The sequence below is a fragment of the Microtus ochrogaster genome, unplaced genomic scaffold (assembly GCF_000317375.1).
Source record: "Microtus ochrogaster isolate Prairie Vole_2 unplaced genomic scaffold, MicOch1.0 UNK27, whole genome shotgun sequence".
Taxonomy (NCBI): domain Eukaryota; kingdom Metazoa; phylum Chordata; class Mammalia; order Rodentia; family Cricetidae; genus Microtus; species Microtus ochrogaster.
The window spans coordinates 3729978-3741970 of record NW_004949125.1 but is presented as its reverse complement, the minus strand read 5'-3'; the positions used below and the strand labels follow the sequence as shown (position 1 = coordinate 3741970).

General features: G+C 48.5%; 1 protein-coding gene across 1 annotated transcript; it reads left to right on the top strand.

Moving 5' to 3' along the window:
- The first annotated feature begins 2880 nt into the window (after window positions 1–2880).
- LOC101986050 (putative oncomodulin-2) lies at window positions 2881–8613 on the top strand. Its single transcript, XM_005368037.2, has 4 exons — window positions 2881–2941; window positions 3999–4131; window positions 4627–4736; window positions 8588–8613. The coding sequence occupies exons 1-4, from the start codon at window positions 2881–2883 to the stop codon at window positions 8611–8613; spliced, it is 330 nt and encodes a 109-aa protein (XP_005368094.1).
- The last annotated feature ends 3380 nt before the right edge of the window (window positions 8614–11993 follow it).

The window sequence follows — 11993 nt, the reverse complement described above, 5'->3', positions numbered from 1 at the left end:
GAAGGCTCTGCCATCCCTGAGCCTCACCCGGGGAAGGCTCTGCCATCCTTCGCCTCACCCGGGGAAGGCTCTGCCATCCCTCGCCTCACCCAGGGAAGGCTCTGCCATCCCTGAGCCTCACCCGGGGAAGGTCCTTGCCATGGCTGTATCCGTGTCAGACAATGCACACTCATTTAGGATCACAGGTATGCACCACAGTGTCCAGTCATTATCTTCATTTTCTGTCAGGAAATTTGCTGACCCCGGCAGCACACAGTGGTAGTCAAATGCTGAAGAGGCCAGCCTGGGCCACACCTTTAGCAGGGTTTGGTGGTACCAGCCCCTGTGCTAAGATTACAGGCAAAAATCCAAAAAGAGACCTGGAGAGATGGCTTAGTGGATAAGAGCACTGGTTACTTTTGTAGAGGAACTGGGTTCTGTTCCCAGTACCCACATAGTGGTTCTTGACTGTCTATAACTTCAGTTCCGGGGAATTCAATGCTCTCTTCCGGGGCACCGTTACACATGCAGGCAAATGCCCTATGCACACAATAAAAATAAATAAATACATTAAGACAGACAAGTCCATTTGAGTCCAGCATTTAAGAAGAAGAAAACGTTGAGGCAGGTTTGGTGGTGCAAGTCTGTAATTGCAGCTACTCAGAAGGCTGAGGCAGGAGGGCTTAAATTTCAACAAATATAGAACTTCAGTTTTTCGGAATGCAAGTTATTCAGTTTTAGCACACAGCGCACACAGCTGGCTTGACTGTCCTGTGTGCACACTTCAAAGAAGTGAGGAGGCTTGGGGAGATGGCTCGGGGGTGACGCCCCTGCTGCACAAGCGTGAGGACCCACCTGTGAGGACAAGAACCTACATCGAAAGTTGGGTGTGGTGGCACACTTCTAAGCCCCACCCCCACTGGGGAGGTGGGGTCACAAGGATTCCTGGGAGTTGTCCGGCTGTAAGTTCTAGGGTGCTAGGTTCACTGAGAGACTACCAAAAAAATGAAGTGGAGGGCAATCGAGACAGATACTGAACATTGACCTCTGTCTGCACACACGTGTCTGCACACACGTATGTGCACACTCAAACATCAAACATGTAAACACACGTATATTTTCTCCTCCCCCTCAGACACACACACACACACACAGAGTTAACTGAAGCCATGATCCACAGGATTGCCATCCTTCCTGGGACAACACAGAAAATATCATTTCAAAAAGGAAAACTGTTGGGTCTGGAACGGGCCTCAGCTGGTGGAGCATTGCCTAGCAGGCAGGAGGCCTGGGATCCATCCTCAGCATGGCATGATGGGATACACTAGAATCCCAGCCACCGCTCTGGAGGTGGAGGCAAGAGGCTCAGAAGTTCGATGTCATTCTTAGGTGCGTGTGAGTGTGTGATCAGCCTGGAACAGATGACTGTGTCACACAACAAAAGTTAAAACGGGCACATTTTGTGTCATGTGTGGTTTCAGATTCAGCAGGGCAATGTCCAAATCAAGATGATGATGGGAAAATTATGTGCTGGACAGTGGTGGTGCACACCTGTAATCCCAGCACACAGAGGTGGGTGGATCGCTGTGACAAGGCCAGCCTGGTCTGTTCCAGGACAGCCAGGGATACACAGAGAAATCCTGTCTGGAAAAACAAACAAACAAACAAAAAAAAAACAAAAGAAGAAAGAGAAAAGAGAGAGAGAGAGAGAGAGAGAGAGAGAGAGAGAGAGAGAGAATTATGTAACCAAGCCTTTGATGATACTGACTTTTGAGGTTTTCCACCTAGACTAATGTCAACCTCACACATCTGCACACATCCACTGAAGACAGACATTCCCAAACAGCAGCTGCTAACATCTGGGGAGTCTTCAGTTCACAGAGCGTCCACCCCGACAGGTCTCCAGTATCTTTTCCACACTTCACCAGCTAGCTTCGTTTGCAGAACCGAAACCTTAGTTAATGCTTGTTGAGTTTTTTTTTCTTTGAATTGGCTGTTCCTCCCCACCTTTCTATAAATAGAAAAGAGAGAGAGGGAGTGAGCACGGTTTCATTACTAAGGTAAAGACACTCGAGCCACACACACTTGATCCTTGAACATGAAATCTAAGAGGTTGTCACGATCACAGTTTCAATCCTATAAAAGGCAGAGGAGACCCATCGGGTTTGTTTGTCACTTGTTCTACAACTCTTCCCCCCCTTGACTTTAAATCTAAATTGGTGAGTAGCCGGTGGGCCTACCAGACCCCGGGTCTCCTTCCCTACATGCGCTGTATTAGATGTGTAGATTTTCCACTCAGAAACTTGCGTGTCACACGGGAGGCCTGTCTGCGGCACGGGCTAGTCTTTCACGGGGGTCTGCAGTGTTGCAATTCTCTGGCTGATGTGTGACCAAGCTGTTGTGTTTATGACATGGTGAATTGTTTAAATGTCTCGTAGCTGCCTATACTGGCTGATGAGGTAAGCACAATCTTTACGAGAAGATTGGGCCTTAAGAAAAATAACTTTTATTTGGTTTTAGATTCTTTAAAGCCTGGGCCGTGCAGCTCAGACTGGGTTGGAGTTCATTCCGTAGCCAAGGATGCCCTTGAACTCTTGATCCTCCTGAGTACTGGGGTCACAGGCGTGTACACCAAGCTCAGCTTGGTCTTTTGATTCCCCTCACACTTCAATTTTGGAGTGAATTCAGGAAAAACCATGGAGACAAGAGCGCCGGGGGTATTTTCTGTGTCTGGGTTTGGCTTGGTATTCTGTCCCATCACTTAACAGGTGCTCATCATTTTTTAAGATTCTGAAAACACATACAGTGTTGGGCGAGACACTGAGAATGTGCGTTCTTCCCCTGCCCGTCTCCCCGTCACCACTGCTCACATCTCATTTGTTCTGTGTGGCCAGGTGGAACATGAGCATCACGGATGTGCTCAGTGCTGACGACATTGCGGCGGCCCTGCAGGAATGCCAAGGTGAAGGGGACTGGAGGAGCAGGGTGCAGTGGCACTCTGGGGGGCCAAAGCAGGATAACAAGTTCCGGGGGAGCCTGGACTACGAGTGACAGCTTGTCCCAGAATAAACACACTGGGCTAGGGTGCCCGCCTGGCATGTACAGAGACCTGGGTTCCATCCCAGCATGGCAAAGACGGGTGATACACACCCGCCTTCCTCACACTAGGGAAATGGAGCAGGAGGATCAGGAGTTCGAGATCATTCCTGGCTACACAGCCTGGACTACATGAATCCTTGTCTCAAAAATAGTCAAACAAGCAAAAGCCATAATAGAGTTGAAGGGAGACATGAGGCAGGCATGGATTCCCACCTCCAGCGAAGCAGCAAGGATTAAAATGTGACCTTTGCTGAGAGAGTCGCTGAATCCGTCAGTGGAACTGCTGCAGGTTAGACCATTAACAGGATAGGAATTTTGAGACCTGAGCGTGTGGCTATGTTTACATAGGAGGAAAGGTGTTTACCAAAGGAGGGGGAGAAAAGTCAGCGGGGGACAGGAATGCAGCTCGGTGGTAGAGTGCTTGCTTCATAAGCACAAAGTCCTGAGTTCAATTTGCAGTACTGGAAAAAAAAAAAACCCTCAGTAGACAGGATGGGGTTATAGCTCAATACTAAGGGTCAGCCTGAGTTATATAGTGGGTTCCAGGCTAGCCACAAACAAACAAGAGTAAGTCAATGTATTTATTCTCTAGAGCCTGTTTGAATCCACTGTTTCCCACCAACCACAGCCGTGGTTCTGTGGACTTGTGTGCAGTTTGCTGGGTGAGGAGAGATAGGGGAAGGCACAGAGCAGAGTCAGGGGAGGTGGGCAAAACCAAGTGGAGAGGGCAACCTGGGGCAGGGGGGACAAGGTGACATCACAGACCACCTAGTCTTGGCTCTCTGAGTCTAGGGAAAGTCAAGCATCCATGTAGCTCAAGTGAGGATAGGAAAGTACTTTAATAGCCTGTGCTTCTGCCTCCCAGGCACAAATACAGAATGGGAGCTGCCTAGAGTCAGGATGACCTCTCTGTTCTTTAGACCCAGACACTTTCGAACCACAAAAGTTCTTCCAGACATCAGGCCTCTCTAAGATGTCTGCCAGCCAAGTGAAGGATGTCTTCCGGTTCATAGACAATGACCAGAGTGGATACTTGGATGAAGATGAGCTCAAGTAAGCTGGGTACTGAGTGATTCAACATGGCTGGATGGGGCTCGGGTGCAAGGTACCCCCTATGTGCTCGCCACTTCCTCCATGGCCAGCGCTGGCATTGGATATTCATCTTCATTTCATAAAGAGTGTAAATTGGTCACGCTTTTACCCACATGGGGCACTAAATGTAGCGCTGGAGACGAGATACAAAGGGTGATTAGTTCAAGGGATTTCCTATGGCAAATGGAACTTAACAAAGCTCTTAAAAATAGACAGTTGGCATTGGTTTCTATGGCAAAGGAAAATACTCTGCCACCCTTGCTTTGTCTGATGTTTGTGGCTGTCAGACACACGGACTCGAAGGAAGGAAGAGAGGGCAAAGGAAGGGGAAGGGGACAGGGAGGAAAGGGAGGAGGGGGAAGAGGGAGGGAGGGAGGGAGGGAGGGAGGAGCAGAGAGCACCAGTCTTTCAGGAACTCGCCACTAGCCTTTTTGGGGGGGGCGGGGGGTGCTATAGGTTTTTCCTCCAGAAGTTCCAGAGTGACGCTAGAGAGCTGACTGAGTCAGAGACCAAGTCCTTGATGGCTGCAGCGGACAATGACGGAGATGGGAAGATTGGGGCCGAAGGTAGGTCTGTGTCTGCGTGCAGTGTAAGACACATCGGCAGAGGGGGTACCCAAGGGGGCTTCTGGGATAAACCCCTTTCCTGACTTCTGATGAATTCAGTTTTCTTGTTTGCAGAATGGGATTGAGCAAGCATGCCAACTGTTCATAAACTTGTGGTATCACTGGGGATATAGCTCATGGGTTTGGCATGTGCTTAGCACGTCTGAATTTGGTCCCTAGCACTGCCCTCCGCCCAGTGCACAGATTCTGGGATAGGGATGCTGAGATGACTCAGTGAAAAAGTCTCTTGCTGCCAAGTCTGGCCACCTAAATTCAATCCCTGGCACCTCCATGGTGGGAGGAGAGAACCAGCTTCCAAAAGTTGTCTTCTGACCCCCACATGTACACACATAATTCTGGAAGGCAAGCACTGACATCAGTAATCCCGGCACTGTAGAGGCGGAGGTAGGAGGATTTCAGTGAGTTTGAAGCCAGCCTGGGCTACACAGGAAGCTCAAGGCCAGCCAGGGTTACAGAGTACGACTCTGTTTCAACACACACACACACACACACACACACACACACACACACACACACACACTTCTGTGTTACATGATATAAAACATAAACTATGAATTATAATAGTCACTTGAACTTAGAGAAAATGGTTCCCCTGATGAAAAGGCTAGCTGACCACTGGCCTTCCAAACTATTTTGCAAGGTGCTTTAGCCCAGCCTGAAAATAATGCAAGAGACGCCTGCCAGGGTTTAAACAAAGGCAGTTCACTGACTACCAGCGGATGTATTAAACAGAGGACAGGGACTGGGAGGAGGTGCAGTCAACAGTGTTAGCTGCACAAGGGCTAGGACCCGAGTTCAGATCCGCATCATCAGCCGTGTTGAAAGCTGGGCACCATGGCATGCATCTGTGATAACAGCACTTGGTGGAGGGGGAAGCACGGAGACAGGCAGATCCTGCGGGCCTACTCACCACCCAGCCCACCCAAATTAGTCAGCCTAGGTCTCTGTGAGAGACCCTGTCTCAAAAAAAATATGGGGGAAGAGCAACTGAGGACAATGATGATGTTAACTTCTATCTTCTACATGTACACACATATGCATGGGCACTTCACACACACACATCCTCACACACACACCCCCCCACGTACATACCACCACCATGACCAACACTACCAGCACCACCAGCACCAGCACCAGCAGAGACAATAAAGAACAAATAAGCCAGGTACTATTCATGACATCATCTACACGCAGAGCCTAGATTCAAATGTCATAAGATTGTTTCTGCTTGATTTTATCAAGCTGCTTACATTGTTTAGGTGATGACTCAGAGGAGGGTCAGGGGCATCCTGGCTGTGGCACTTATTAGCGACATTGAAATTGCTGACGTACATTTGTCTGTCTGGGGCAGGGTCTCGTGTACAGCCCTAGCTGGCCTTGAACTTCATCTGTAGCTGGAGCTGACTTTGACTTCTTGATTCTCCTGCCACCACCTCCCCGGTTCTGTACTTTGGAGGCATATGTCACAGCCCGCCCTTGATCCTTATTGAAATATGTTATCATAATTCACCACACGAGTTCACGCAGCTTTTGTGGGTCCTCTATAAAACAGCTCAGACAAAGGAAGCTTGATGCATTTAGACAGCAGCAGGAAGCCCGGCGTGGTGGCACATTGCATAATAGCAGTGTTTGGCAAGCTGTAGAGTGTGAGGCTAGGCTAGATCATGAATCTTGGGCTAGCCTTAATTAGGGAAGTAAGACCTTTTCTCAAATTTAAAATGCTAATTTCCAAAGAGCCCCACCCTGAAATATTCTGAGCAGTTTCAATTTCACTGTACACCAGCCACAGTGTATTAGTGTCAGGGCTTGAGAGATGCCAGGTGGGTAAGAAGGCCTCCTGCACAGGCATGAGGATTTGAGATCAGATCTCAACACCCATGTAGAAAGCTAGGCATGGTCACAAACAGACCTGTAACCCTACTGTGTCTGCAGTGGAAATAGGGGGGCCACTGCAGCTTGCTGTCTTTGAGTTCACTTCAGGCTCAGTGAGAGACCCTGCCTCAAGGGAAGTAGGTGGATAGAGACAGTGCAGGACACCTACCACCCTCCTCTGGCCTCTGTGGGCTCACAGCTATACTTACCACACACAGACACACACACATACACACAGACACAGACAGACATAGACAGACAGATGTACAGATACAGACACACAGACAGACAGACACACACACACAGACACAGACAGACACAGACAGACAGACGTACAGACACAGACACACAGACAGACACACACAGAGACACATACACACAGACACAGACACACACAGACAGACGTACACACACAGACACAGACAGACACACATACACAGTCACAGACAGACATACACACACAGGCACAGACAGACACACAGACAGACAGACAGACTGACACACCATTATCTCTCACAGAAAAGATGATCAACTCATCTTCTACTAATATAAACTTTGGAGGAGGCTAAGTAGAGCTCAGTGGAGGAAAATCTGTTTAAAGTTCTAGTGTGTTGAATACTATGTCTACCTCCCAGGTTTATCTGAGATGAATCAGACAACACACCACATATTTACAGTGAACGATTATACCAAATTCCTAAATGTAGTGATATTTCATTTGTATTTTAATAAATAAAGCTTGCCTGAGGATCAGAAAAGTAAAACAGCCACACTGGTCAGCCTTACAGACCAGGCAGTGGTGACACACATCCTTAGTCCCAGTAGCCACACTAGTTTGCCATAGAAACCATGGGGTAGTGATGCATGCCTTTAATCCCAGCAGTAGAGAGAAATATAAGACAGGAGGAGACAGCTCTCACACACACAGTCTCATTCTGAGATTCCTGGAGGCAGGATCACCATTTCAGACTGAGGTTGAGGTAAAAGCCAGTGGCTGGCTGTTTTACTTTTCTGATCCTCAGGCAAGCTTTATTTATTAAAATACAAATGAAATGTCACTACACATTCCTTCATTGCTGGAGAAAGATGGCTGAGTTGAGCTCTAACCCAAGGGGCCGTAGATGTGGTGATATTTGTTAAATACAATTATGCACGGGGCTGGGGTGATGGGTCAGCAGACCTAAAGCATTCGCCATGCAAGTATAAGGACCAAAGTTCAGATTCCCAGGACCCATGTAAATGAGGCCTCACTTGAGAAGTGGGGGCACAGAGATCCCTGGGTCCTTGGCAAGCTAGATTAGATGGATCAGTAAGTTCTGGGTTCACACGAGAGGCCCTACCTCAATACATATGGTGGGAAGCAATTGAGGAATTGAGGAGCGCTCCTGAGGTCAGCCGTTGGCTTCCACCCATGACTATACATGTGCATCCCCACACGCAAACATACACATCCCACACACTGGCACATATATGTCTACATGCACACACATAGACTATGCCAAGAAAACAGTGCATGTTGCTGCACAGGCTTGCAACCCCACACCTACAATGTGGAAGCCGAGGGATAAGTAGATATGTGGTTTAAGATTATCCTTGGCTCTACCGAAAGCTTGAGCTCAGTGGTCTACATTAGACACTGTCTCAAAAAATTACGTGCAGCAAACTAGACATTCAGCAAGCACCGACAACATCAGCACTTCAGAGACTGAGGCAGGAGGCTAGTCAATTTAAGACCAGCTGGAGCTGCCCAGGGAGACGCTACCTAAAAAGGAACGCAGAAGGCGGGATGGGATGTTGCAGACTCCCACTCTTCCCGGCGCTCACGGTGTCTTTCAGGCTTGTCCTGAATTGGACAGTGCTTCTCCAAGAATTTGTTTCCCTGCCAAACACTGAGTCTGTTCTCTCCTCTTCCTTTCTAGAATTCCAGGAAATGGTGCATTCTTAAAGCCCAAGTCTGTAGAGGAAAGAGTGGAAGGGGCATTCTGCCAGAAGGTCTCCAAAGCCCCGGGACCAGGAAGCTCCCCAACCTATCCTGAACTAATGTCCTGAGTCCCCCTCCCCCAAGCGCTTCTGCAATGTGCTCCTTGCTTGAGGAAATGCAATGGTCTCTGGCTCTTTATTCTTTGCTGGTGGTGGGTAGGCCCTGATGACTTCTGTAAGCTCCCCTGACAGGCAATGCCTTTTAAAAAATCACCCAATAAAATCAGTTCTCATCATTGGCTGATGTGTGGGTGTATAGTCGCTTGTCTCTGTGCTGTGACAAAATGTCTGACAAACGTGACTCCAGGAAGGACGGATTTACTGTGGCTCACAGTTGGAAGGGACAGTCCATCATGGTGGCCGGACAAGGAGGCAGCTGGTCGCATCGCCTCTTTGGTCCGGAAGCAGAAAAGGATGAACGTGGGTGCCCACCTCACCTTCTCCTTTTCCTTTGGTCTGGGACTCCGGTCCAGGGGATGGGACCACCCACATTTATGGTGGATCTTCTCACTTTAATTAACCTAACCTAGATAATTCCTCACAGATGTGCCCAGAGGTTTGTTTCCTTGGTGATCCTAGATCCTGCCAAGCTGAAAATACTAACCACGAGAGGTTTCTGTTTTGTTTTACTTTGTGATAGGATTTCAAAATGTAGCCCTGGCTGGCCTGGAGCTCCCTATGAGAGACCATGCTGGCCTTAACTCACAAAGACCCACCTGCCTCTACTTACTCAGAGGTAAAAGGGATTAAAGATGTGCACCGTCACACCCAGGTACAATGAGTGGTTTTGCTCTTGTTTTCCCTTTTTTTCCTCCAGAAAGGTAGTGGGATGAAAGCAAGCAGGGACCAAGGGTTTTTCCAAAGATTTCAGGTGCCCTCAAACTCTGGATTGTACATGAGGGGACAGGCGAATTGGTTTTGTTTGCTTGGTTTGGTTTTTAAAATAAGGTCTTTTTTTTTTTTGGTTGTTTTGAGACTGTGTTTCTTTGTGTAGCCCTGGCTGTCCTGGAACCGGCTCAGAGTTCTGGCCTTAAACTCCGAGATCCACCTGTCTCTGCTGGGAATAAAAGCGTGCACCACCGCCCAGCCCTGGAATTTGGTTTCAAAAACATAGAAGTGTTGCAAATAGATATCCCTGTCCTGTTGGGAATTTATTCTCAGCCATCCAGCTAACTCTGAAGTTAGTATTTTCCGGAGACATTTTAGCCGGCATAAAGCCACACTCTTGCGGGAACCAGACACTGTAATCCCAGTGCTCAGGAGATGGAACCAGTAGGATCAGGAGTTCAAGACCAGCACTGGCTGTATATGGAGTTGGAGACCAGCTAGGGCTACATCTTTTCTCAGCCGGTAAAGACACTTGCTATCAAGCCTGATGACCCGAGTTCAATCTGCAGGACACACACGGTGCAAGGAGAAGACCCCTGAGAGTTCTCCTCTGACCACTGCACAGGGCCCCTCCCCAGCAATAAATCAATGTTAATTTAAAAACCACTCTTACATATTTGTTTTCTGCTGGCGGGTATAGGATTTATGGTGGTATAGTATTTGTGTTTTAATAAATAAAGCTTGCCTGAAGATCAGAATGCAAAACAGCCCCACTAGTCAGCCATACAGGCCGTGGTGGTGGTGCACCCCTTTAATCCCAGCACTAGAGAGGAATAGAAGATGAGAGGTCTCAGGCTCAGCCTGAGGATTCCTGGAGGCAGAATCGCCCATTTCGGTCTGAGGTAGAGGTAAGGGCCCGTGGCTGGCTGCTTTGCTTTTCTGATCTTCAGCTTGAATCCCAATATCTGTCTCTGAGTTTTTATTATTGGTGCTACAGAGATTGCTATAAGAGAGATTTAAATACAAGCAAGCGAGAGAAGGCAGAACAGCTGGACTGGGGTATAAAGCTTAGTTAGAGTGCTTGCCGTCACAGCTCAACACAGCATTTGGAAGTTGGCTTGGCTTTTTCCTCCCAGAGAAACAGGCGTTCAGATTGGTTTGTCCTAGCATGAACCCCTCCCCCACCCCTACCCCCTTCTCAGCCACCATTTTCCTGGCTCATAAGAGGCCACGCCGTGTGAGGCTAGCCTCAAGGGCCCTGTGCGGGGTGTGTGTGTGTGTGTGTGTGTGTGTGTGGTGTGTGGTGTGTGTAGGGGTATGTGTGGGTGTGGGGGGATGTATTTGGGATGTGTGGGTGTGGGGGGGTGTATGGTGTGGTGTATATGTGTGTGTATGTGGGGTGTGTGTATGTGGGGTTTGTGGTGTGGGTGTGGGTGTATGTGGTGTGTGGGTGTATGTGGAGTGTTGTGTATATGTATGTGTGGTGTGTATATGTGTGGTGTATGTGTGGTGTGTGTGATGTATATTTGTGGGTGTGTGGTGTTTGTGTGTGGTGTGTGCATGGTGTATGAATGTATACATAAGAGTGCACATGCACATGTGTGTGTAAGCCAGGAATCAATGTCAGATATCTTACACAATCTCTCTCGCCCTTATTTTCTGAGACATCGTCTCACTTGGACTGGGCTGATAAGGTGAGGCTAACCAGCAAGCCCGCCTGTCCGTCTCTGGCTCCTCAGTGGTGAGATTATAGCACACAATGCTTTGCACAACATTTTGCTTGGGTGCTGGGGATCTGAACTTGGCTCCTCACTTTACCTATGGTGCCAACCCTCTGGCCTCAGCATCTCCTACTTTTAACCCAGTGTCCACACTTAGCATCTTCTGGGCCCTCCTATGCTGCCTCCCACATGCTAAAAAGACATCTGGAATATTTAAACCTCCTTCATCCCAGTACTGGGGAGGTGGAGGCAGTGAGTCTCCTGAGTTTAAGGTCAGCCTGGTCTACAGAGAGAGTTCCAGGCAACCAGGGCCACACAGTTGAGACCCTGACACAAATAAAATACTCCAAAGTTATAACAAACAAACCAACCCCAAATACTCTACATACATAATCTTCAAACTTGGCTTTAGGAACTTCATTTTACAGTCTTTATTGAGGAGAAGGAGCTATAAAAAAGAAAAAAAGCAATGAGGGCCCAAGAAGATGGCTGATCGGATAAGAGCATCTGCTGTGCAGTTAGACCAGCAGAGTCCCTGGGAGCCTGTGGACCGTCTAGCCTGCTATGGGCATGAGCGAAACAACAGAGACCTGCCTCAGACAAGACGGATGGAAGAGCCCCTCTGACCGCCATACACTTACTGTGGCAGGAACCCACCCTCACTGACACACACAAATATGCATACACACACACGCACACCACACACCCACCACACACACATACCTACACCCACCCTCACTGACACACACAAATATGCATACACACACACGCACACCACACACCCACCACACACACA

Bases quoted from the DNA above. Each gene is read 5' to 3' on its own strand.
- LOC101986050 (XM_005368037.2), top strand. From the start codon at position 2,881: ATGAGCATCACGGATGTGCTCAGTGCTGACGACATTGCGGCGGCCCTG. The intron at 4,132-4,626 runs GTAAGCTGGGTA...GGGGTGCTATAG, and splicing joins TTGGATGAAGATGAGCTCAA to GTTTTTCCTCCAGAAGTTCC. The intron at 4,737-8,587 runs GTAGGTCTGTGT...CTTCCTTTCTAG, and splicing joins TGGGAAGATTGGGGCCGAAG to AATTCCAGGAAATGGTGCAT.